The sequence below is a fragment of the Mustelus asterias genome, unplaced genomic scaffold (assembly GCF_964213995.1).
Source record: "Mustelus asterias unplaced genomic scaffold, sMusAst1.hap1.1 HAP1_SCAFFOLD_897, whole genome shotgun sequence".
Taxonomy (NCBI): Eukaryota; Metazoa; Chordata; class Chondrichthyes; order Carcharhiniformes; family Triakidae; genus Mustelus; species Mustelus asterias.
The window spans coordinates 108320-133641 of NW_027590843.1; the positions used below are offsets into that span (position 1 = coordinate 108320).

Below are 25322 nucleotides of genomic sequence, written 5' to 3' on the forward strand. Positions count from 1 at the left end.
ATTCTCCCCGTGCCTGCGTGGGTTTCCTCCGGGAGCTCCGGTTTCCTCCCACACTCCAAAGATGTGCAGGTTAGATGGATTGGCCGTGCTAAATTGCCCCTTAGCTCCAGGGGATTAGCAGGGTACATATGTGGGGTTACGGGGATAGGGCCTGGGTGGGATTGTGGTCGGTGCAGACTCGATGGGCCGGATGGCCTCCTTCTGCACTGTAGGGATTGTATGAACCGGAAGCGGGTAAACGTTCCGGCTGCCCAATCCAGGGGCCGGATTCAAACTGTAGCCCCCTCCCAACTCAACACAGACCAACTTTTGACCCATTGGGAATTTTACCGTCCCGCCTGCCACGGGAATTGTAGCGGGCGGGACACGGACCACAAACCCCAGGTCCGTTGACCTCGGGCGGGATTTTCCCGTCTTGGGGCGCGTGTGGCTGGAAATTGATCTGTAATCCAGCGAGATCTGTGAGGGAGAGGAGGCTGAATGATAGACTTTGATATTCAGCCCAACTGAGAACTTTGAGAGGTTTGTGATCAGGAAGAGATGAGGCAGATAACGCCATAGATTCGATATAATATTGAAGGAAAGGACAGAGTGAAGAGTTTTGATATTTTTTATTATATATTTCTATAAATGCCATTGTAGATTTCCATGATTGTGCAAATAATGATTAGTTTGTAAGCTTTAAGTAGACATTGATAAGCAATGGGTAGAGACGTGTTGCAGACAGCTTTATTTACAAGGTATATATTCGCTCTCTATCTGATTCTCTCACCGATATAATTCAGGCTGCTTCGACTACAGATCATTAGCACAAAGGACATTGTTACTGGGAGAAGGGAACTCAAAGTGTCTGTGCCCTGAGGTCACCAATATCCGGGAATGTGACGCTAAATTTATTAACAAGTTAGGGACAGTAATCACTCTGTATTGTGAGAGGATGGGAGGTTCTAGACTCTACTCTCCACCCTCCCCCAAAACATAACCTCGTCTCTGGGCCCCTGTTCTGGATATTTCCGTGCTTTGAAGAGAGACGTCTTTCTCGTCCATTGAACCTTCCTACAGAACCGTGACCACAGCAATTAGACAGGGGGCTGCCCCGGACCAGCTGAGAATGGGCAGCTATTGAATTCCAACCTCACTCCCCACTTTAACACAAACACTTAACCCAGAGGTACACCCCCTCCCCGAGAGGCTGAGTGTTCCTAACTCCTCCACCCTCTCCGGCTGCCTCTTCCCGCACTCTCTGACCCAGTCTAAATCAATCCGGCCCATTTTCACTTCATCAGCCTGGACTGCTGAGGCAGTCACAGAATCATCGACTCCCTCCAGTACAGGAAGAGGCCATTCGGCCCATCGAGCCTGCACTGACCACAATCCCACCCTATCACTGTAACCCCACATATTTACCCTAGCTAGTCCCCCTGACGCTAAGGGGCAATTTAGCACGGCCAATCCACCTAACCCGCACATCTTTGGACTGTGGGAGGAAATCGGAGCACCCGGAGGAAACCCACGCAGACAGAGCAAAGGTCGAAGGGTAGATTTATTTCAGTGAGTGGAACATGGGGTAATTCCACCACCCCCCCCCCCCCCCCCCCCCCGGCACCCCCCCTCTCTCCTGGTTGGTGCCGAGGGACCAGCAACTTAACAGGAGATTGAACAGGATTATAATCTTGGGGTTGTTGAATTTTTTTCCTGAACACGGGGCCTGCGCCGTAGGTCAGTGCACTTAGAATCTGATTTTCAGATGGTCAGGTGGTGAGGTAAAGATTCTGTGAGGGGCAATGACTTTCTCACCCATTTACCCTCAATAACAGCCTCAGGGTATCACCTACAAGGCGGGCATTTGTTGCCCTCTTTGCCCTTGGAGAGCTTGATGCTGAACTGATGAATATCACTGTGCGGTTTGCTAAATCACTCCAGGAGGTTAGTTCAGAATCGATCACATCGGTGTGGGATTGGAGTCACGTACAGACACCGACTGGGTAAGGACAGGGGGTATCCTGCCCTGAAGAACAAAATGCTTTTTTAAACTCAATTTGTATTCACAATTTACCCAGGTGGGATTCGAGTGAAAATTCTCCAGACTATTAGCCCAGTAACATAACCACTTCCTTAACCAGAGGCCTGTTTCAAAAGCACCAGATCAACTCAACAACTGGCTCTGAGAAGGAATTCCCCAATCTGTAGCCCAATGAGGGGATTAGTATTTATCCCTCCCGCTTTCCCCTACCCTGGACATCCACTCGAGAGACACTATAGCCCAATATCTTACCCTTCACAGTGCAACAATACACCCCCACCTGCTGCCCCTCCTACTGAGTGTCTCTGTCTCCCCCTCCCTCCCAGTGAGTGCCTCTGTCGCTAACTCCCTCCAAATAAGTGAACTCTGTCTCTAACTCCCTCCAAATAAGTGAACTCTGTCTCTAACTCCCTCTGAGTGAGTGAACTCTGTCTCTAACTCCCTCCGAGTGAGTGTCTCTGTCTCTAACTCCCTCCGAGTGAGTGAACTCTGTCACTAATTCCCTCCGAGTGAGTGAACTCTGTCTCTAACTCCCTCCGAGTGAGTGTCTCTGTCTCTAACTCCCTCCGAGTGAGTGAACTCTGTCTCTAACTCCCTCTGCAACATTCATTCTGATTGGCCCATGTATTTTACCGTTTGGGACACATGGTCACATGGGTGGGGGTTGGGTGGGGGTTGAGGTGTGAATGGGGTTTGGGGGGTGGGTGGGGGTTGGGGGGTGGATGGGGGTTGGGGGGTGGATGGGGGTTGGATGGGGGTTGGGTGGGGGTGTAGGTGGGTGGGTTTGGGGGGGGTGTAGGATTGGGGGGGGGGCGGGGGTGAGTGTCAGCCCCCATCTCAATTTGGCAAATTTAGGTTGGTGAATGGTGGGGGGAGGGGCTGGAGTTAGACCTGAATCCATTCACCCAAAGGGCTGCCAGGGGTGGGCACTGGGCAGGGGGTAAAGCCAATGTAACCCATTCAGTGCCAATCAGGGTCAGAGGTTAAGGCAGGGGAAACAAATCGAGTCAGATTGAGGCCAGGAGAGGCTGATCTAAGCCGAGTCCTTTCGTCTTCTGTTGCTTTGGGCTTCCCTGACCCTTTTCCCAGGTAACATTATCCTGCTCACTGTGGATTTGATTTGAATTCTGTGTTTTTGGGCCATCCTTTCGTTGGCAGCGCTGCCTAGTATCTGTAGTGATGATTCCTGTAGCGGCTGGCCCGGTACTTGCGGGGCCTCAGTCTCCCGGAGGTACTGGGTCGCTGCCTCCTGTTCCCAAAATATTTCCCGTAGGCACGCTTCAGCCCCACTTGTCTCGCCAGTCGCTCACACGGCCGATATTCCTCACACTTCTCCCTTGTCCTCTCCCGTGGAGACTTGAATTGGTCCCTGCTGAGAGAATACATCAGCCTCTTAATAAAAACCACAGCAAATGACTGCACAGAAACTGGCCACGATTCCCGACTGCTCCGTTCCTGTGTCTAAACTCCGTGTAAACCTCCTTCTCCTCATCTCATCCTGTCGATATCTTTCTAAAACCCATTCTCCCTCAGGTACAGATTTCGCTTCCCCCGGAGAGGGTTAATAAGGAGCTGGCGTAGGCCATTCAGCCCCTCTATCCTGTTCCACCAAATCAGAATTGATTCTCTCTATCCATTTTCCTTTCCGATATTCCTTCACTCTCTGAAATGTATCAACACAGTTCACCTCAACCATTCCCTGTGGGAGTGAATCCCATATTCCCCCAACTCTCTGTAGGAGCGAGTCCCACATTCTCCCCACTCCCCGTGGGAGCGAGTCCCACATTCTCCCCACTCCCCGTGGGAGCGAGTCCCACATTCTCCCCACTCCCCGTGGGAGCGAGTCCCACATTCGCCCCACTCCCCGTGGGAGCGAGTCCCACATTCTCCCCACTCCCCGTGGGAGCGAGTCCCACATTCCCCCCACTCCCCATGGGAGCGAGTCCCACATTCCCCCCACTCCCCGTGGGAGCGAGTCCCACATTCCCCCCACTCCCCGTGGGAGCGAGTCCCACATTCCCCCCACTCCCTGGGTGAAGAGGTTGCTCGGAATTCCTGGGTGTGTTTATTCGTGACTCTCTCACATTCACAGCCCCTAGTTCTGGACTCTCTGTAAGTAGAAACATTGGCTGGAATTTTCCAGCGCTCCCTCCCCCATTCCCCCCCCACCCACCCCCCCTCCTTCCCCAATTCCCCCCCCACCCACCCCCTCCCTCCCCAATTCCCCCCCCACCCACCCCCCCCCTCCCTCCCCACCCACCCACCCACATCCCCTTGGTGGGTTTTCCCATGGCAGAAACAGCTCGCCATTGGCCAAACGTTGGGTCTTCCAGTCCCGCCAAAATCGATGGTGATTTCATAGAATCCCCACAGTGCAGAAGGAGGCCATTCGGCCCATCGAGTCTGCGCTGACCACAATCCCACCCAGGCCCTATCCCCATAACCCCACGTATTTACCCTGCCGATCCCCCTGACTCTAGGGTCAATTTAGCATGGCCAATCAACATAACCCACACATCTTTGGACCATTTGCTGGTCCCAGCACTGGGAAAATCCTGCCCATCATTCCCACTCTATTGAGCCGGGAATATTCCAGGTGGATCTCCCCAGAGAAAGAGCGAGAGGCAGTTGGTTATTGAACTGGTTGGACACCAATCCACATCAGGCTTGAGGTAGCAGGGTGGACAGGCCCCGGCCTAGTTCAGCCACAACAGGCCCCGGTCGAGTTCAGCCATGACATCATCATGTTTATCGGAACCGCACACTGGGCCTCGAAACAACTCAGCTAACAGCCCCCTCAATCCCGCTCACTCTTTAATAAACCCAATTACCGAACTGACCTCAGCCCCTCCCAGTCCCCTCGCTGCCTCGTTTATAACTCTGCTGCTGTTTGCTCCCGGGGTCGGAATGTTAGAAATTCACATCGGAAATCCGAGATCATTAACTGGAGGAGATTTTTAAAACTAACAAACCTGTCCCAGTGATTGGGTGGGCGGGGTTGTCTCATAAAGGAATTCGCGTCTCGCCTCCCGAGGAACAGAACTAAAGAAACAGGGAAATGTTAATTCATCAGAATTCTCACAATTTCAGTATCTCCCCCCAGTGTCCCTGTCCCAATGTCTCCCCCAATGTCCCCCCCCCCCAGTGTCCCACTCCCAATGTCTCCCCCCACAGTGTCTCCTCCCCCAGTGTCTCCTCCCCCAGTGTCTCTCCCCCAGTGCCCCTCCCCCAGTGCCCCTCCCCCAGTGTCCCTCCCCCCAGTGTCTCTCTCCCAGTGTCTCCTCCCCCAGTGTCCACCTCCCAGTGTCCCTCCCCCAGTGTCTCTCTCCCAGTGTCCCTCCCCCAGTGCCAGTGTTAACCAGTGCTATGACAGGACGGGTTTGATGTTTGCACAGTGTGAGCATCGTGTCACAAAGAGGCTGTTTGTAAGCTCCACTTACCATCATCGATTTCATTCGACTCGGAGGAATCTGCAATGAGAAACCGCAATAGTTAGTAAAACGAACCAGCCTTAACTAGTAAAACCAGCAAACCAGGCTTAACCAGGCTTAACTAGTAAAACCAGCAAACTGGAACTGTTCTAAATCTTAACTAGTGACACTTAACTACTAAAATCGGTCTAAACACAGAATTCCTGGTGATTTAAAATCATCGAGAATCGTTGTGATGGGAATTTCAATAGGATTCCTGCTGGGATTGATGCACATCTATGGACTAATAGGGAGAGTTATAAGGAGAGGCTGGATAGACTGGGACTTTTTTCTCTGGAGCGTAGAAGGCTGAGGGGTGACCTTATAGAGGTCTATAAAATAATGAGGGGCATAGAAAAGGTAGATAGTCAATATCTTTTCCCAAAGGTAGGGGAGTCTAAAACTAGAGGGCATAGATTTAAGGTGAGAGGGGAGAGATACAAAAGGGTCCAGAGGGGCAATTTTTTCACACAGAGGGTGGTGAGTGTCTGGAACAAGCTGCCAGAGGTAGTAGTAGAGGCGGGTACAATTTTGTCTTTTAAAAAGCGTTTAGATAGTTATCTGGGTACGATGGGTATAGAGGGATATGGGCCAAATGCGGGCAATTGGGACTAGCTTAATGGTTTAAAAAAAAAGGGCAGTATGGACAAGTTGGGCCGAAGGGCCTGTTTCCATGCTGGAAACCTCTATGACTGTGAGAGGAAACTGGAGCACCAGGAGGAAAGCCACACAGTTCGAGAGAGAACGTGCAAACTCCACAGACACCAGAGTGCGGAATTGAACCCAGTTCCCTGGCGCTGTGAGGCAGCTGTGCTAACCACTGTGCCGTTCTGTTCCCCTTTTCTGTATTAAGCCTCTACAAAGACACATGATACACAGAACAAAGAACAAAGAACAAAGAACAGTACAGCACAGGAAACAGGCCCTTCGGCTCTCCAAGCCTGTGCCGCTCCTTGGTCCAACTAGACCAATCGTTTGTATCCCTCCATTCCCAGGCTGCTCATGTGACTATCCAGGTAAGTCTTAAACGATGTCAGCGTGCCTGCCTCCACCACCCTACTTGGCAGCGCATTCCAGGCCCCCACCACCCTCTGTGTAAAAAACGTCCCTCTGATGTCTGAGTTATACTTCGCTCCTCTCAGCTTGAGCCCGTGACCCCTCGTGATCGTCACCTCCGACCTGGGAAAAAGCTTCCCACTGTTCACCCTATCTATACCCTTCATAATCTTGTATACCTCTATTAGATCTCCTCTCATTCTCCGTCTTTCCAAGGAGAACAACCCCAGTCTACCCAATCTCTCCTCATAGCTAAGACCCTCCATACCAGGCAACATCCTGGTAAACCTTCTCTGCACTCTCTCCAATGCCTCCATGTCCTTCTGGTAGTGCGGCGACCAGAACTGGACGCAGTATTCCAAATGTGGCCTAACCAGCGTTCTATACAGCTGCATCATCAGACTCCAGCTTTTATACTCTAGGACGGTGTCTACATCAGTCAGCTGAACCACGGAGGATTAGTTTAATTTAGCAATCACCAGTGCAGTTAAATTCTGGACTTCTCTCCGTGTCCACCTCACTGAATCCAGGCACAGCGACTCCGAGAATGCAGAGAATCAGTGGGAATTTGCTGATTAAATTTGTGACAATTGTTACACTCCTCAGTGACTGGGTTTGAAGAATCTTCTCCCCGTGTTTGTAAAGATCTCTCAATGCCTTTCCCGGACTTCTCCACTCATTCAATGTGATGGGGACAGTACCCACCCTGTCTGCCCAGGACTCACTGTGCCAATCCCAATGCCCTGAGTGTCAGATTCCTGTCCAAACCACCACCTCCGCAACACCCTCTCCGATGTAATTTGTACAATCTGTTACTTGTAAATTTGCAAATTACTGCAACAAGGAATTGATGAACCGCCAAAGTGGCAGCTCGAACTAATTAAACTAACACTGACCCTCCTTAACTTCCAGATTGCCACAGCTGACTCCTGTAAAACTAGCAGACAGCCGAATATCCGAGAGTTTCTCTGGATCTCAGGCAGAGCGTGGGAAGGAAGGGAGGGAGGGGAACCGTTTAAATGAGAATCCTTCGTGGATAAGTATTGAACAGGACACTGACTGTCAGGCACAGTGACTGCGGGAACTATCACAATCTCCTGGGACAGAGGAGGGGACCTTAACTTTGCATCTCATCCAAAAGACAGCGCCTCTGACAGTGCGGCACTCCCTCAGCACTGACCCTCTGACAGTGCGGCACTCCCTCAGTACTGACCCTCTGACAGTGCGGCACTCCCTCAGCACTGACCCTCTGACAGTGCGGCACTCCCTCAGCACTGACCCTCTGACAGTGCGGCACTCCCTCAGTACTGACCCTCTGACAGTGCGGCACTCCCTCAGCACTGACCCTCTGACAGTGCGGCACTCCCTCAGTACTGACCCTCTGACAGTGCGGCACTCCCTCAGTACTGACCCTCTGACAGTGCGGCACTCCCTCAGTACTGACCCTCTGACAGTGCGGCACTCCCTCAGTACTGACCCTCTGACAGTGCAGCACTCCCTCAGCACTGACCCTCTGACAGTGCGGCACTCCCTCAGTACTGACCCTCTGACAGTGTGGCACTCCCTCAGTACTGACCCTCTGACAGTGCGGCACTCCCTCAGTACTGACCCTCTGACAGTGCAGCACTCCCTCAGTACTGACCCTCTGACAGTGCGGCACTCCCTCAGTACTAACCCTCTGACAGTGCGGCACTCCCTCAGTACTGACCCTCTGACAGTGCGGCACTCCCTCAGCACTGACCACTGACAGTGCGGCACTCCCTCAGTACTGACCCTCTGACAGTGCAGCACTCCCTCAGTACTGACCCTCTGACAGTGCGGCACTCCCTCAGTACTGACCCTCTGACAGTGCGGCACTCCCTCAGTACTGACCCTCTGACAGTGCGGCACTCCCTCAGCACTGACCACTGACAGTGCGGCACTCCCTCAGTACTGACCCTCTGACAGTGCAGCACTCCCTCAGTACTGACCCTCTGACAGTGCGGCAGTCCCTCAGTACTGACCCTCTGACAGTGCAGCACTCCCTCAGTACTGACCCTCTGACAGTGCGGCACTCCCTCAGTACTGACCCTCTGACAGTGCGGCACTCCCTCAGCACTGACCACTGACAGTGCGGCACTCCCTCAGTACTGACCCTCTGACAGTGCAGCACTCCCTCAGTACTGACCCTCTGACAGTGCGGCAGTCCCTCAGTACTGACCCTCTGACAGTGCGGCAGTCCCTCAGTACTGACCCTCTGACAGTGCGGCACTCCCTCAGAACTGACCCTCTGACAGTGCGGCACTCCCTCAGTACTGACCCTCTGACAGTGCGGCACTCCCTCAGTACTGACCCTCTGACAGTGCGGCACTCCCTCAGTGCAGGGGTGCAGTCTCAGTCTCGATCATGTCCTTAAATGCCGGAAATGCTCATTAAACTCAGAGCTGTCTCACTCCGAGGTGAGAGGTTGCCCAGTGAGTCCAGAGTGACCTCGTCCCACAGCCCGGGTCAATCCAGCATTTAAACCTTCAATTTGTGCGTGCACTGATAATTCACCGTGAAAAAATTCAGATGAATATCTTGCCCTGAGTATCTAGTTTTAAGCCTGGAGACATTTGCGAAATGAAATCTTGCTGATTCTTGGGGCTGGATTTGAGGGAAGTTTTGCAGCGATAATTCTGCGGTTCCTACCTGCTCCGCAGAGAGCTGCCAGCGCACAGATTGAGAGGAGAATCAGGGTCTGCATCTCGCTTCCGAAACTGCACAGTTTGTGTCTCTGTCACACCAACAAGAGCAGCGAGCGTCTGAGCTAAACTGGGCTGGGGACGGGATTTTAAGAGGCGGTTTATTTACACAAGTGAAGAAAGTTCTGACGAATTCTGATTTTGACGGGTGTGGGCATTTTGGCAAGAGATCGCAGAGGACAGTGGAACGATTGTGAAATCAGTTGCTGCTGCCAAGTTGTCTCTCTCCAAGATTCTTTTTGCAGCAAATTATTTTTTTTTGCAGGTAACACAGAGTCCTGAATTCCCAGAATAACGAGGGTTTGGGTTGCAGTGGGTGAAGTTATTTTGGAGTTAGGCGCAAGGCGCCTCGCGGGTGTCAATTCCTTCAGCCATCTGTGATTTCAGCAGCAGCATTCAGAATGTGACACTCAGGAACCGATTGTCCCGGAACGCCATCGAGAGAGGGGGGGGGGGGGGGACAGGAGAGGGGGTCTCGGGGCCGGAGAGGGGGTCTCGGGGCCGGAGAGGGGGTCTCGGGGCCGGAGAGGGGGTCTCGGGGATGGAGAGGGGGTCTCGGGGCCGGAGAGGGGGTCTCGGGGATGGAGAGGGGGTCTCGGGGATGGAGAGGGGGTCTCGGGGTTGGAGAGGGGGTCTCGGGGTTGGAGAGGGGGTCTCGGAACAGGAGAGGGGGTCTCGGGGCCGGAGAGGGGGTCTTGGGGCCGGAGAGGGGGTCTCGGGGCTGGAGAGGGGGGTCTTGGGGCTGGAGAGGGGGGTCTTGGGGCTGGAGAGGGGGTCTCAGGGATGGAGAGGGGGTCTCGGGGCCGGAGAGGGGGTCTCGGGGCCGGAGAGGGGGTCTCGGGGCTGGAGAGGGGGTCTCGGGGATGGAGAGGGGGTCTCGGAACAGGAGAGGGGGGTCTCGGAACAGGAGAGGGGGGTCTCGGGGTTGGAGAGGGGGTCTCGGGGTTGGAGAGGGGGTCTCGGAACAGGAGAGGGGGTCTCGGGGCTGGAGAGGGGGTCTCGGGGATGGAGAGGGGGTCTCGGGGATGGAGAGGGGGTATCGGGCCTGGAGAGGGTGTCCCGGAGCGGGGGAGGGAGTGGCGGGGCAGGAGAGGGGGGTCTTGGGCCTGGAGAGGGGGTCTCGGAGCAGGAAAGGGGGTTTCGGGGCAGGAGAGGGGTGTCTCACACCTGGAGAGGGGGTCTCAGGGCTGGAGTGGGGGTCTCGGGGCTGGAGAGGGAGTCTCGGGACTGGAGAGGGGGTCTCAGGGCTGGAGTGGGGGTCTTGGGGCCGGAGAGGGGGTCTCGGAGCAGGGGAGGGGGTCTCAGGGCTGGAGAGGGGGTCTCGGGGCTGGAGAGGGAGTCTCGGGACTGGAGAGGGGGTCTCAGGGCTGAAGAGGGGGTCTCAGGGCTGGAGAGGGGGTCTTGGAGCAGGAGAAGGGGTCTTGGGGCTGGAGAGGGGGTCTCAGGGCTGGAGAGGGGGTCTCGGAGCAGCAGAGGGGGTCTCGGGGCTGGAGAGGGGGTCTTGGAGGGGAGGGGGTCACGGGGGGAGGGGGTCTCGGGGGGAGGGGGTCACGGGGAGGGAGGGGCTCTCGGGGGAGGGGCTCTCAGGTGGGGAGGGGGTCTCGTGGGGGAGGGGGTTTCAGGGGAGGGGTGGGGGGAATGCCACCCGCTGGGATATCTGGGGAAACACTGACATTTGAAAATTTCACTGAGAGAATCCATATTGGACAGATGGATGGAGAGATCTGACATTACATAGAATCATAGAATCCCTACAGTGCAGAAAGAGGCCATTTGGCCCATCGAGTCTGCACCGACCACAATCCCACCCAGACACTATCCTCACAACCCGATGTATTTAGCCTGCTAATCCCCCTGACACTAAGGGGCAATTTACCATGGCCAATCCACCTAACCCGCACATGTTTGGACTGTGGGAGGAAACCAGAGCACCCGGAGGAAACCCACGCAGAGACGGGGAGAATGTGCAGACTCCGCACAGACAGTGACCCGAGTCATCCGAGTTTTGGAGTTGACTAAAAGATGGCATCTTCAACAGTGCGGCACTCCCTCAGTACTGAACCTCTGACAGTGCGGCACTCCCTCAGTACTGACCCTCTGACAGTGCGGCAGTCCCTCAGTACTGACCCTCTGACAGTGCGGCACTCCCTCAGTACTGACCCTCTGACAATGCGGCACTCGCTCAGTACTGACCCTCTGACAGTGCGGCACTCCTTCAGTACTGACCCTCTGACAGTGCGGCACTCCCTCAGTACTGACCCTCTGACAGTGCGGCACTCCCTCAGTACTGACCCTCTGACAGTGCGGCACTCCCTCAGTACTGACCCTCTGACAGTGCGGCACTCCCTCAGTACTGACCCTCTGACAGTGCGGCACTCCCTCAGCACTGACCCTCTGATAATGCGGCACTCCCTCAGTACTGACCCTCTGACAGTGCGGCACTCCCTCAGTATTGACCCTCTGACAGTGCGGCACTCCCTCAGTACTGACCCTCTGACAGTGCGGCACTCCCTCAGTACTGACCCTCTGACAGTGCAGCACTCCCTCAGTACTGACCCTCTGACAGTGCGGCACTCCCTCAGCACTGACCCTCTGATAATGCGGCACTCCCTCAGTACTGACCCTCTGACAGTGCGGCACTCCCTCAGTACTGACCATCTGACAGTGCGGCACTCCCTCAGTACTGACCCTCTGACAGTGCGGCACTCCCTCAGTACTGACCCTCTGACAGTGCGGCACTCCCTCAGCACTGACCCTCTGATAATGCGGCACTCCCTCAGTACTGACCCTCTGACAGTGCGGCACTCCCTCAGTATTGACCCTCTGACAGTGCGGCACTCCCTCAGTACTGACCCTCTGACAGTGCGGCACTCCCTCAGTACTGACCCTCTGACAGTGCAGCACTCCCTCAGTACTGACCCTCTGACAGTGCGGCACTCCCTCAGCACTGACCCTCTGATAATGCGGCACTCCCTCAGTACTGACCCTCTGACAGTGCGGCACTCCCTCAGTACTGACCATCTGACAGTGCGGCACTCCCTCAGTACTGACCCTCTGTCAGTGCGGCACTCCCTCAGCACTGACCCTCTGACAGTGCGGCACTCCCTCAGTACTGACCCTCTGACAGTGCGGCACTCCCTCAGTACTGACCCTCTGACAGTGCGGCACTCCCTCAGTACTGACCCTCTGACAGTGCGGCACTCCCTCAGCACTGACCCTCTGACAGTGCGGCACTCCCTCAGTACTGACCCTCTGACAGTGTGGCACTCCCTCAGTACTGACCCTCTGACAGTGCGGCACTCCCTCAGCACTGACCCTCAAACAGTGCGGCACTCCCTCAGTACTGACCCTCTGACAGTGCGGCACTCCCTCAGCACTGACCCTCTGACAGTGCAGCACTCCCTCAGTACTGACCCTCTGGCTGGGCGGAACTCTCTAATGCACTGAAGTATTCTTCTCGATTTTGTGTTTATCTCACTGACCCTGAGATGAGTTGATTCCATCAGCTTGTGCCGGATTCTGAAAGCAAGACTCTGTCACCCTCTCAGGGGAGCGGCGGGGACGCTGTTATTTTGAGGAAGTGTGGGGGAGGTTTACCCCTCTGTCCTGAACAATATTTATCCCTCTACCAACACTGAAAAACAGATCATCTGGTTAGTATCGTTTATGGGAGCTGGCTTTGTCCTGCTTTACAAGGACTATCTTGAGAAGTAGTTCATTGACTGTGAAGCCCTTTGGGACATCGTAACGCAGATTTTCCTCCGATTTGCTAACCTGACACAATTGGACAGGGGGAGCAACAACAACACCTCGTCGTTCCATGCCCAATGTTCACAATGAGACGATTCTCTTTGGCACGAACTGTCCCTTTAAACCAGCTCATGTAAAAATATTCTCCAATCCCAAACTAATCCCCAACTATTTGAAAACATCTTGAAAAAATTCTTCACCGCAAATTCTCATCAGATAACATTCCCAAAGTCAATAAACATTCCGACGACATTCATTCCTGGCTCCGGAGCCTGCCTTTATTTAACATCAGTAAACTAACTCAGAAGACATACCAAGTGCTGTAGTGGCCAGAAATAGCTCAGTGTTGGGGGGCGGGGGGGACAAACAGGTTGATGGTGCGGGTTAATCACTGTCCTCCCACCTCTGGGACCTGGGAACAGGCAGTCAGTTACTCCTTTGGGGTGGGGTAGGCACATTAAGAAGTCTCACAACTCCAGGTTAAAGTCCAACAGGTTTATTTGGTAGCACGAGCTTTCAGAGTGTCACTCCTTCTTCAGGTGAGTGAGGACTTGTGTTCACAAACAGGGCATACATAGACACAAACTCAATTTACAAGATAATGGTTGGAATGCGAGTCTTTACAGGTAATCAAGTCTTAAAGGTACAGACAATGTGAGTGGAGAGAGGGTTAATCACCGGTTAAAGAGATGTGTATTGTCTCCAGCCAGGACAGTTAGTGAGATTTTGCAAGCCCAGGCAAGTCATGGGGGTTACAGATAGTGTGACATGAATCCAAGATCCCAGTTGAGGCTGTTCTCGTGTGTGCGGAACTTGGCTATCAGTTTCTGCTCAGCGATTCTGCGTTGTCGTGTGTCGTGAAGGCCGCCTTGGAGAACGCTTACCCGAAGATCAGAGGCTGAATGCCCGTGACTGCTGAAGTGCTCCCCCACAGGAAGGGAACACTCCTGCCTGGTGATTTAACCTGGTGTTGTGAGACTTCTTACTGTGCTTACCCCAGTCCAACGCCGGTACCTCCACATCGTGGGGTAGGCAATCAGAGTGAAACGAGTCTGTGTCCTTGCAGCGCAGTGTCTCAAATACGTAGCAAGTGTGAAACTAAAACTGAGAGATTCTTTCCGCTAGTCGGGGAATCTAAAACACGAGGGCACAGTCACAGGGTAAGGCTTTGGATCATTTTTGAGTTGATTTGATTCATTATTGTCACGTGTACTGGGATACAGTGAGAAGTATTGTTTCTTGCGCGCTATATGGACTGGATGGGCAGAATGGCCTCCCCCTGTACTGTAGGGATTCTGTGGCAGGAAATTTACGACTTCATTCGGGCAATCCTCGTAAAATCCCGCCCAAGGCCAATGGAAAATTCTGTTCCGTGAGCCCGAAATCGGGGTGGACAAGGCGGTAAAATTCCAGCCTATGATTCTACACAGACAAAACATACCGTTCATAGAGTACACAGGGGAGAAGGAAAGGAGAGGTGCAGAATGCAGGGGCAAATTTCCCCATCCTGCACATCACGGGAATTGAAAGAACATTAACACATTCAATAACATTTATATAGAATGGCTCGGTCAAAGTAGACAGAGGGTAGCAGTGGAAGGGTGCGTTTCTGAATGGAGGGCTGTGACAAGTGGCGTTCCGCAGGGATCAGTGCTGGGACCTTTGCTGTTTGTAATATATATAAATGACTTGGAGGAAAATGTAACTGGATTGATTAGTAAGTTTGCAGATGACACAAAGGTTGGTGGATTTGCGGATAGCGATGAGGACCATCAGAGGATACAGCAGCATATAGGCCAGTTGGAGACTTGGGCGGAGAGATGGCAGATGGAGTTTAATCCAGACAAATGTGAGGTAATGCATTTTGGAAGGTCTGATACAGATAGGAAATATACAGTAAATGGCAGAACCCTTAAGAGTATTTATTGATAGGCAGAGGGATCTGGGTGTACAGGTACACAGGTCACTGAAAGTGGCAACGCAGGTGGAGAAGGTAGTCAAGAAGACATACGGCATGCTTGCCTTCATCGGCCGGGGTATTGAGTTTAAAAATTGGCAAGTCATGTTGCAGCTTTATAGAACCTTAGTTAGGCCGCATTTGGAATATAGTGTTCAATTCTGATCGCCACACTACCAGAAGGATGTGGAGGCTTTGGAGAGGGTGCAGAAAAGATTTACCAGGATGTTGCTGGGTATGAAGGGCATTAGCTATGAGGAGAGGTTGGAGAAACTTGGTTTGTTCTCACTAGAGCGACGGAGGTTGAGGGGCGACCTGATAGAAGTCTACAAGATTATGAGGGACATGGACAGAGTGGATAGTCAGAAGCTTTTCCCCAGGGTGGAAGAGTCAATTACTAGGGGGCATAGGTTTAAGGTGCGAGGGGCAAAGTTTCAAGGCGATGAACGAGGCAGATTTTTTACACAGAGAGTAGTGGGTGCCCCGAACTCGCTGCCGGGGGAGGTAGTGGAAGCGGATACGGTAGTGAATTTTAAGGGGCATCTTGATAAGTACATGAATAGCATGGGAATAGAGGGATATGGTCCCCGGAAGGGTTGGGGGTTTTAGTTAAGTCGGGCAGCATGGTCGGTGCAGGCTTGGAGGGGCCGAAGGGCCTGTTCCTGTGCTGTAATTTTCTTTGTTCTTTGTTCTATTAATAAAATGCTCTTTGTTAACCAGTACGGAACGGTGCAAATGCCTCTCGCTTTACAGAATGTTGTCGAGACAGGAGACTGTCTTATCAGACTGACTGTTAGAATTTCTGGTTAGTTACTTCCTCCTACAACCATTGGAAACTTTGTTCAAACAGATCCTTTTGATGATAAACCCATTCCATCTCCTGTTTGTCCGACACACCCTGAAGGAAATGTTGTGTCTGAAGCAGCGATATTTTTCCATCCACCCAAACGCTGCCACATTTCGTGGTTCTTCTTAACTTTTTAAAGGAAAAAGCTTTGTCATTGCACCATCGCGCAGATGGATAAATATTTATCTAAGCAACCCAAAGAACCAATTTTCCATCCCGTCCGAATGTCAAATTTCCATCCAAATTCTTTTGTAAAAAGATTGCTTTAAGTTTTTAAACAATGGCAACTTGCATTTATATAGTGCCTTTCATGTGGCAGAACAGTGGCACAGTAGTTAGCACAGCCGCCTCACAGCACCACGGACCTGGGTTCAATTCCAGCCTCGGGTCACTGTCTGTGCGGAGTTTGCACATTCTCCCCATGTCTGCGTGGGTTTCCTCCGGGTGCTCTGGTTTCCTCCCACACTCCAAAGATGTGTAGGCTAGGTGGATTGGCCATGCTAAATTGCCCCTTAGTGTCCAAAGATGTGCAGGTTAGGTGGATGGGCCATGCTAAATTGCCCCTTAGTGTCCAAAGATGTGCAGGCTAGGTGGATTGGCCATGTTAAATTGCCCTTTAGTGTCCAAAGATGTGTAGGTTAGGTGGATTGGCCATGCTAAATTGCCCCTTAGTGTCCAAAGATGTGCGGGTTAGGTGGATGGGCCATGCTAAATTGCCCCTTAGTGTCCAAAGATGTGCAGGCTAGGTGGATTGGCCATGCTAAATTGCCCCTTAGTGTCCAAAGATGTGCAGGCTAGGTGGATTGGCCATGTTAAATTGCCCCTTAGTGTCCCGGGATGTGCAGGTTAGGTGATTGGCCATGGGAAATTGCCTCTTAGTGTCAGGGGGATTAGTAGGGTGAATATGTGAGGTTACGGGGATAGGGCCTGGGTGGGATTGTGGCTGGTGCAGACTTGATGGGCCGAATGGGGGCCTCTTTCTGCACTGTAGAGATTCTATGATTCTAATGAAACATTTTCACTCAAACCATGAGGAGAATGTGACAGTGAGTCACATGATGGAAGGTTTGAAGAGGCTCATGTTGTCTTATGTTGTGTCCTAAAGGCTGAACGAGAGGTTGGGGATGGAATTCCTGAGCGTGGGACATAGGAAGGGATTGTTACTGAGTATTGTGAATATAAGCAGCAAGAATCTCTTTGAGACAAAGTTGGGTCACTATCTGTTGGGATGGGGAATGTAGCGGGGGTGGAGGGAGTTACTCATGGAAATTGGTAATACTCGTGGGCTACTCGACTCACTCCGAACCTCTCAGAACCCTGGCTACCCGATTGAGTAAGAAGTTTAACAACACCAGGTTAAAGTCCAACAGGTTTATTTGGTAGCAAAAGCCACACAAGCTTTCGGAGCTGCAAGCCCCTTCTTCAGGTGAGTGGGAATTCTGTTCACAAACAGAGCATATAAAGACACAAACTCAATTTACATGAATAATGGTTGGAATGCGAATACTTACAACTAATCAAGTCTTTAAGAAACAAAACAGCATGAGTGGAGAGAGCATCAAGACAGGCTAAAAAGATGTGTATTGTCTCCAGACAAGACAGCCAGTGAAACTCTGTGGGGGTTACAAATAGTGGGACATGAACCCAATATCCCGGTTGAGGCCGTCCTCGTGTGTGCGGAACTTGGCTATCAGTTTCTGCTCAGCGACTCTGCGCCGTCGTGTGTCGCGAAGGCCGCCTTGGAGAACGCTTACCCGAATATCACGGAATATTACGGATCACGAACCCACTCAGGTCAAACGGATCACGAACCCACTCAGGTCAACCTATAACACAGACAAAAGAAAGGACTACCCGATTGAAACATTCTGCTTATGAAACGTGCTGGGAGTTTTGCTAGTGCAGTTCGGGGGGGTTTTAAACTAGTATGGCAGGGGGGTGGGGATCAAAATATTAGGTCTATAAGTGTAGAGGCTGGGGACGAGCTTGGGGCTGGGACAAGGCTGGCAAAGAAGAAGAGCACTCTGGGGGAGGATGACCTCACTGGGCCTGGAGGTCTGGAGTGCTTATACTTCAATGCAAGGAGCGTAGCAGGTAAGACAGACGAACTTAGGGCCTTAATGCTCACGAGGAATTTGGATGTGGTTGCGGTGACAGAGACTTGGTTGAAAGAGGGACAGGACTGGCAGCTGAATATTCCGGGGTACAAGTGTTTTAGGCGAGACAGAGGAGGGGCCAAAAGAGGTGGGGGAGTAGCAGTATTAATTGGAGAGCATATTACAGCGGTGCAGAGGGAGGACAATTCAGAGGGGTCGTGTAACGAGTCACTCTGGGTGGAGCTTAGAAACAGGAAGGGCGCAGTCACTATGTTGGGGGTGTACTACAGGCCCCCCAACAGCCCAAGGGAAGTGGAAGAACGGATATGTCAGGAGATACTGGATAGGTGCAGGAAAAATAGGGTTGTTGTAGTGGGAGACTTCAATTTCCCTGGTATAGACTGGAAATCGCTGAGAGCAGGGACTCTGAATGGGGAGGAATTTGTAAAATGCGTACAGGAGGGTTCTTTGGAACAATATGTAGATAGCCCGACTAGAGAGGGGGCTATACTGGACCTCGTACTGGGGAATGAGCCCGGTCAGGTCTTCAAAGTTTCGGTAGGGGAACATGTGGCAAATAGTGACCACAATTCTGTTAGCTTTAGGATAGTGATGGAAAAGGATGAGTGGTGTCCCAAGGGTAAGGTGTTGGATTGGGGGAAGGCTAACTTTAGTGAGATTAGGCAGAAATTGGCAGCTCTTGATTGGGAGAGGCTGTTTGAGGGTAAATCCACATCTGGCATGTGGGAGTCTTTTAAGGAACAGTTGTTAGGGCTACAGGACAGGCATGTGCCTGTAAAAAAGAAGGATAGGAAGGGTAGGATTCGAGAACCGTGGATAACCAGGAAAATTGAGGGACTGGTCAAAAAGAAAAGAGAGGCGTATGTTAGGTCCAGGCAGCTAAAAACGGAGGGAGCTCTGGATGAGTACAAAGAAAGTAGGAAAGAACTCAAACGGGGAATTAGAAGAGCAAAAAGGGGTCACGAAATGTTCTTGGCAGACAGGATTAAGGAGAATCCCAAGGCATTTTATTCATACGTTAGGAACAAAAGGGTTGTCAGGGAAAAAATCGGACCTCTCAGGGACAAAAGTGGGGAATTATGCTTGGAGCCCAAAGAAGTAGGGGAGATCCTAAATGAATACTTTGCGTCGGTATTCACAAAGGAGAGGGATGTGTTGACTGGGAGTGTCTCGGAGGGGAGTGTTGAACCGTTGGAGAAAATCTCCATTACAAAGGAGGAAGTGTTAGGTTTGTTAGAGAATATAAAGACGGACAAATCCCCAGGGCCTGATGGAATCTATCCAAGGCTGCTCAGGGAGATGAGAGATGAAATCGCTGGGCCTCTGACGCAAATCTTTGTCTCGTCACTGGACGCAGGTGAGGTCCCAGAGGATTGGAGGATAGCTAATGTGGTCCCGTTATTTAAGAAGGGTAGGAAGGATAACCCGGGTAATTATAGGCCGGTGAGCTTGACGTCCGTGGTGGGGAAGTTGTTGGAGAAGATTCTTAGAGATAGGATATATGCGCATTTAGAAAGGAATAAACTCATTAACGATAGTCAGCATGGTTTTGTGAGAGGGAGGTCATGCCTCACTAACCTGGTGGAGTTTTTTGAAGAAGTGACCAGAATGGTTGACGAGGGAAGGGCCGTGGATGTCGTCTATATGGACTTTAGTAAAGTGTTTGACAAAGTCCCTCATGGTAGGCTGGTGAAAAAGGTTGGATCTCATGGGATAAAGGGGGAGGTGGCTAGATGGGTGGAGAACTGGCTTGGTCACAGAAGACAGAGGGTGGTAGTGGAAGGGTCTTTTTCCGGCTGGAGGCCTGTGACTAGTGGTGTTCCGCAGGGCTCTGTATTGGGACCTCTGCTGTTTGTGATTTATATAAATGATCTGGAAGAAGGTGTAACTGGGGTGATCAGTAAGTTTGCGGACGACACAAAATTGGCAGGACTTGCAGATAGTGAGGAGCATTGTCAGAAGCTACAGAAGGATATAGATAGGCTGGAAATTTGGGCAAAGAAATGGCAGATGGAGTTCAATCCTGATAAATGCGAAGTGATGCATTTTGGTAGAAATAATGTAGGGAGGAGCTATACGATAAATGGCAGAACCATAAAGGGTGTAGATACGCAGAGGGACCTGGGTGTGCAAGTCCACAGATCCTTGAAGGTGATGTCACAGGTGGAGAAGGTGGTGAAGAAGGCATATGGCATGCTTGCCTTTATAGGACGGGGCATAGAGTATAAAAGTTGGGGTCTGATGTTGCAGATGTATAGAACGTTGGTTCGGCCGCATATGGAATACTGCATCCAGTTCTGGTTGCCACACTACCAGAAGGACGTGGAGGCTTTGGAGAGAGTGCAGAGGAGGTTTACCAGGATGTTGCCTGGTATGGAGGGGCTTAGTTATGAGGAGAGATTGGGTAAACTGGGGTTGTTCTCCCTGGAAAGACAGAGGATGAGGGGAGACTTAATAGAGGTGTATAAAATTATGAAAGGCATAGATAGGGTGAACGGTGGGAAGCTTTTCCCCAGGTCGGTGGTGACGTTCACGAGGGGTCATAGGTTCAAGGTGAAGGGGGGGAGGTTTAACACAGATATCAGAAGGACATATTTTACACAGAGGGTGGTGGGGGCCTGGAATGCGCTGCCAGGCAAGGTGGTGGAGGCGGACACACTGGGAACGTTTACGACTTATCTAGATAGCCATATGAACGGAGTGGGAATGGAGGGATACAAAAGAATGGTCTAGTTTGGACCAGGGAGCGGCGCGGACTTGGAGGGCCGAAGGGCCTGTTCCTGTGCTGTATTGTTCTTTGTTCTTTGTTTGTTCTTTGTGCGGGGCAGTTTAAACCCTGGCGATGAATTTCAGAACTCACGAGGTTAATCGCTCAGGGAATAGAGACGTTAAACTGAAATGCACTTGTGTTGTGGAACCTTTGCTTCTTATTCAACCTCATCATGCGGTGTGTGTGTGTGTGCAGGACATTTGTGTGATTCTAACCAGCATGGTGTTGAGTGGGAGTTTAGTTCCATTCCTGTGTTTAAAAAGAACCGGGATTTTGTGGTTCTCCTTGTGATCTGGGAGCTTGTGTGTTTTCTGACGATCTGTTTACTGTTCTCGCTGTAACAGCCAGGCAGCTCACACTTCCCCTTGTATTTATTTTGGGAGTTACGTAGGAGTGAATGAGGGAAGAGAATCAGTGGGGTTAATATATTGGAATATTAACGGACCATAATCAGTGTAGAGCAATCAATTAAAAAAACTAGACTAGGAAACATCAACTAATCCTTCAGTTTGTCTCTTTCCCCTCCTTTGCTCTCTGCTCCTGAAAGTAAAGGGGGACATTGCATTTCAGTAGCACCTTTCACATCCCAATGCCATTTACAGAACACAGAAACCGTCGCAACCAATCCACGCTCAGCAAGATCCCACAAACAGCAATGGCTATAGTTAAGAAAGCCCCACCAACACCTCTAATTTCTCAGAAGACTAAGGAAATTCGGCATGTCCGCTACGACTGTCACCAACTTTTACAGATGCACCATAGAAAGCATTCTTTCTGGTTGTATCACAGCTTGGTCTGGGCTCCTGCTCTGCCCAAGACCACAAGGAACTACAAAAGATCATGAATGTAGCCCAATACATCACTCAAACCAGCCTCCCATCCATTAACTCTGTCCATACTTCCCACTGCCTTGGAAAAGCAGCCAGCATAATTAAGGACCCCACGCACCCCGGACATTCTCTCTTCCACCTTTTCCCGTCGGGAAAAAGATACAAAAGTCTGAGGTCACGTATCAACCGACTCAAGAACAGCTTCTTCCCTGCTGCTGTCAGACTTTTGAATGGATCTACCTCGTATTAAGTTGATCTTTCTCTACACCCTAGCTGTGACTGTAACACTACATTCTGCACTCTCTCCTTTCTTTCTCCCCTATGTACTCAATGAACGGTATGCTTTGTCTGTATAGCGCGCAAGAAACAATACTTTTCACTGTATCCCAATACATGTGACAATAATAAATCAAATCAAATCAAAGAGATAATGACCAGAATATCTGTTTTAATGATGTTAGATAAAGGATAGTTATTGGCCCCAGGAAGGTGGGAGCGGGGAGGGGGCGAAGACACTCTTGTCTGTCCTTCTTCACAGGGTAGTTCAGGTGTGTATAAACCCCGTTACGGCCGGGTTAGAGAGGGTGGAATGACTCCTCCCTCTGTCTAAAGCCTGAGTTGATTATCACAGAAACTGAATGTAACAGGGAGGTGATTTGCCAATTGGATATATATTTAGCTTGATGTAAGAAATAAGTCAAGTTCCTTACGTTAACAAGGAAATCACTGAAACTCACTCAAAAAGGTTTAAGATGTGCAAATATACCCCACTGCAAACGCAGGTACAATCCCCCCAAACATGCAAAAAAAGGAAATTAAACTCTGCAGGGTATCAGATACTAAAAACCTGGCCAAGTAACAAGTCAGAAAATAATTATTCAAGGATTGTCCAGAGACGTGTTCACAGTTGAAGGGTCAGAGTAGTTGCTAGTTCTTGGGGTTTCTCACTGGAGGCAGTGATGTTGATTTGAAATTCTCCTTTCACAACTCTTGGTTTGCAGCAATGAAGTCTTCTGGTGTTGTTTTTTCCAGATCACAAACATGATGAGAGAGGTTTCAGAAGACAGGGTAAGGCTGCTGCCCCTGTCGCGGTCTCTCTCTGACTATCAAAATCCACTACAGTTTTTTTACACCCGAGAATGGGGTCACATGATTTCTTCCTGCATAGATTCAGGCCGGAATTCTCCGACCTCACCTGCAGCTGGGATTATCCAGTCCCGCTGCTGTGAACGGAGACTTGTGGGAGTGTCAGATTCTCCATTCTCGCTGGCAGCCATCGGGGGAGGGCGGGGGGGGGGGTGCGAGGCCAGAGAATTCTGCCCTCTGTCTCCATAACGTAGCTGCGATAATGTTCTTTGCTTAGCAAAACGTCCCCTTTCAAAAAGCTTCAATATATATGCTATGTCCAGCCAATGACGTTATAAACCGACATTTTATACAACGCACGGTCACAACAACCCAAAGAACTATCTTCCGAATTAATCTGAAGTTCGGATGTCGATGGATTGTTGGGATGAAGTTAAAGTGGGTTTGTGCAGAGATAGTGGCCGGGATTCTCCGGCTTTTCACATTGGGCTTCTCCAATTCTGCCGACGGCACCCCTGCCCGCAGGTTTTCCACCGGAGACAGGTGACATCAGTGGGAATTTCCACTGACATCAGTAGGATCAGAGAATCCCATCGCTAGCAAACAATGTGCCACCCCTCGCCAGTGGGAAACACGTGCCTGGAAGGCCAGTGAATTCCATCCAAATTGATGGATTTGGGTGGATTTTGTGGAGAGATTTTTGGCTTCCCCTGTCAGAAAAACTCTCTCAAAGTTTATACGCATCCGATGCTGATCTGACTTCCAATGTTATCGTTTGCAGCGAGTATTTATTCAGGAGTAAAAAGGCTCCTCTGTAACGATCGCACTTAAAAGAAAAATCCCTTTAATGAGTGACATTGAAATCTCTCAAAAATACCAGGAAAGCACCGCTGCTTGTCCAGGTTGTGAGAAGAATCTTCTTCATTGAAGATTGTTTCACTTCACCAATGAAGAATGGCTATTTGGCTAAGATATCAGTTAGGGTTTGCTTCTGTGGAATGACACCACAGGAACAAATCACCATAGTTTGAGTTATAAGGAGAGGTTGGATGGACTGAGACTTTTTCCCCTGGAGCATGGGAGGCTGAGGGGTGAACTTATAGATGTCTATAAAATAATGAGGGGCACAGATCAGCTAGATAGTCAATATCTTTTCCCAAACGTAGGGCAGTCTAAAACTAGAGGGCATAGGTTTAAGGTGAGAGGGGAGAGATACAAAAGCGTCCAGAGGGGCAGTTTTTTCACACAGAGGGTGGTGAGTGTCTGCAACAAGCTGCCAGAGGTAGTAGTCAAGGCGGGTACAATTTTGTCTTTTAAAAAGCGTTAAAAAGGGCAGCATGGACAAGTTGGGCCGAAGAGCTTGTTTCCATGCTGTAAACCTCTATGACTCTGTGACAGCACCTTCCAAACCCGTGACCTCTATCGCCTCAGCATCTTTATGCTGCATAGCATTTCACAGAGGGAGATCCCCCAATCACACAGTGTTAACCCACTCAAAATCCATTCTCTTACACCGGGTTAAAATTGGGCCCACAGTGTCCATGCGGTGGCTAAAGGATCCCTTTATTGCTCCTATGGTGAGGCGCGGTGGCACAGTTGTTAGCACTGCTGCCTCACAGTGCCAGGGACCCGGGTTCGATTCCCGGCTTGGGTCATTGTCTGTGTGGAGTTTGCACGTTCTCCCTGTGTCTGCGTGGGTTTCCTCCAGGTGCTCTGGTTTCCTCCCACAGTCCGAAAGACGTGCTGGTTAGGTGCATTGGCCATGTTAAATTCTCCCTCAGTGTACCCGAACAGGCGCTGGAGTGTGGCGACAAGGGGATTTTTAAAAGTAAAGTTTATTTATTAGTAACATAAGAACATAAGAACTAGGAGCAGGAGTAGGCCATCTGGCCCCTCAAGCCTGCTCCGCCATTCAATAAGATCATGGCTGATCTTTTCGTGGACTCAGCTCCACTTACCCGCCCGCTCACCATAACCCTTAATTCCTTTACTGATCAAAAATGTATCTATCCCTGCCTTAAAAACATTCAATGAGGTAGCCTCAACTGCTTCACTGGGCAGGGAATTCCACAGATTCACAACCCTTTGTGTGAAGAAGTTCCTCCTCAACTCAGTCCTAAATCTGCTTCCCCTCATTTTGAGGCTATGCCCCCTAGTTCTAGTTTCACCCGCCAGTGGAAACAACTTCCCTGCTTCTATCTTATCTATTCCCTTCATAATCTTAGATGTTTCTATAAGATCTCCCCTCATTCGTCTGAATTCCAAGAGTATAGAAACATAGAAAACTACAGCACAAAACAGGCCCTTCGGCCCCACAAGTTGTGCCGAACATAGGCCTACCTATAACCCTCCATCCTATTAAGTCCCATGTACTCATCCAGGAGTCTCTTAAAAGACCCGATTAAGTTTGCCTCCACCACCACTGACGGCAGCTGATTCCACTCGCCCACCACCCTCTGTGTGAAAAACTTCCCCCTAACATTTCCCCTGTACCTACACCCCAGCACCTTAAACCTGTCTCCTCTCGTAGCAGCCATTTCCACCCTGGGAGAAAGCCTCTGAGAGTCCACCCGATCTATGCCTCTCAACATCTTATATACCTCTATTAGGTCTCCTCTCATCCTACGTCTCTCCAAGGAGAAAAGACCGAGCTCCCTCAGCCTATCCTCATAAGGCATGCCACTCAATCCAGG

General features: G+C 50.9%; 1 protein-coding gene across 4 annotated transcripts; it reads right to left on the reverse strand.

Annotated features, from left to right (window-relative positions):
• Positions 1–600: 600 nt before the first annotated feature.
• On the reverse strand, positions 601–9355 carry mgp (matrix Gla protein). 4 transcript variants are annotated; one of them, XR_013496434.1, is made up of 6 exons: positions 9220–9355; positions 5464–5493; positions 4996–5065; positions 2604–3395; positions 2543–2573; positions 601–2510 (listed from the first exon to the last, which is right to left on the reverse strand). XR_013496434.1 is itself a non-coding variant. In XM_078205666.1 (4 exons), exons 1-4 carry the CDS (start codon positions 9272–9274, stop codon positions 3188–3190), a joined length of 363 nt encoding a protein of 120 aa, XP_078061792.1. In that variant the 5' UTR covers positions 9275–9355; the 3' UTR covers positions 601–3187. The 4 variants fall into 4 exon arrangements, 2 of the variants coding, with proteins under 2 accessions (XP_078061792.1, XP_078061793.1); XR_013496433.1 differs by having other exon boundaries at positions 2543–3395; XM_078205666.1 differs by having other exon boundaries at positions 601–3395.
• Positions 9356–25322: the final 15967 nt, after the last annotated feature.

Excerpts from the sequence above, each read along its gene's own strand:
- mgp (XM_078205666.1), bottom strand. The coding sequence starts at position 9,274 with ATGCAGACCCTGATTCTCCTCTCAATCTGTGCGCTGGCAGCTCTCTGC. Across the intron at positions 5,494-9,219 it reads GGCAGCTCTCTGCGGAGCAG|ATTCCTCCGAGTCGAATGAA; the intron begins GTAGGAACCGCA and ends TTCTCATTGCAG. Across the intron at positions 3,396-4,995 it reads CCACCCAATCACTGGGACAG|CAGGGACCAATTCAAGTCTC; the intron begins GTTTGTTAGTTT and ends GTATTCTCTCAG.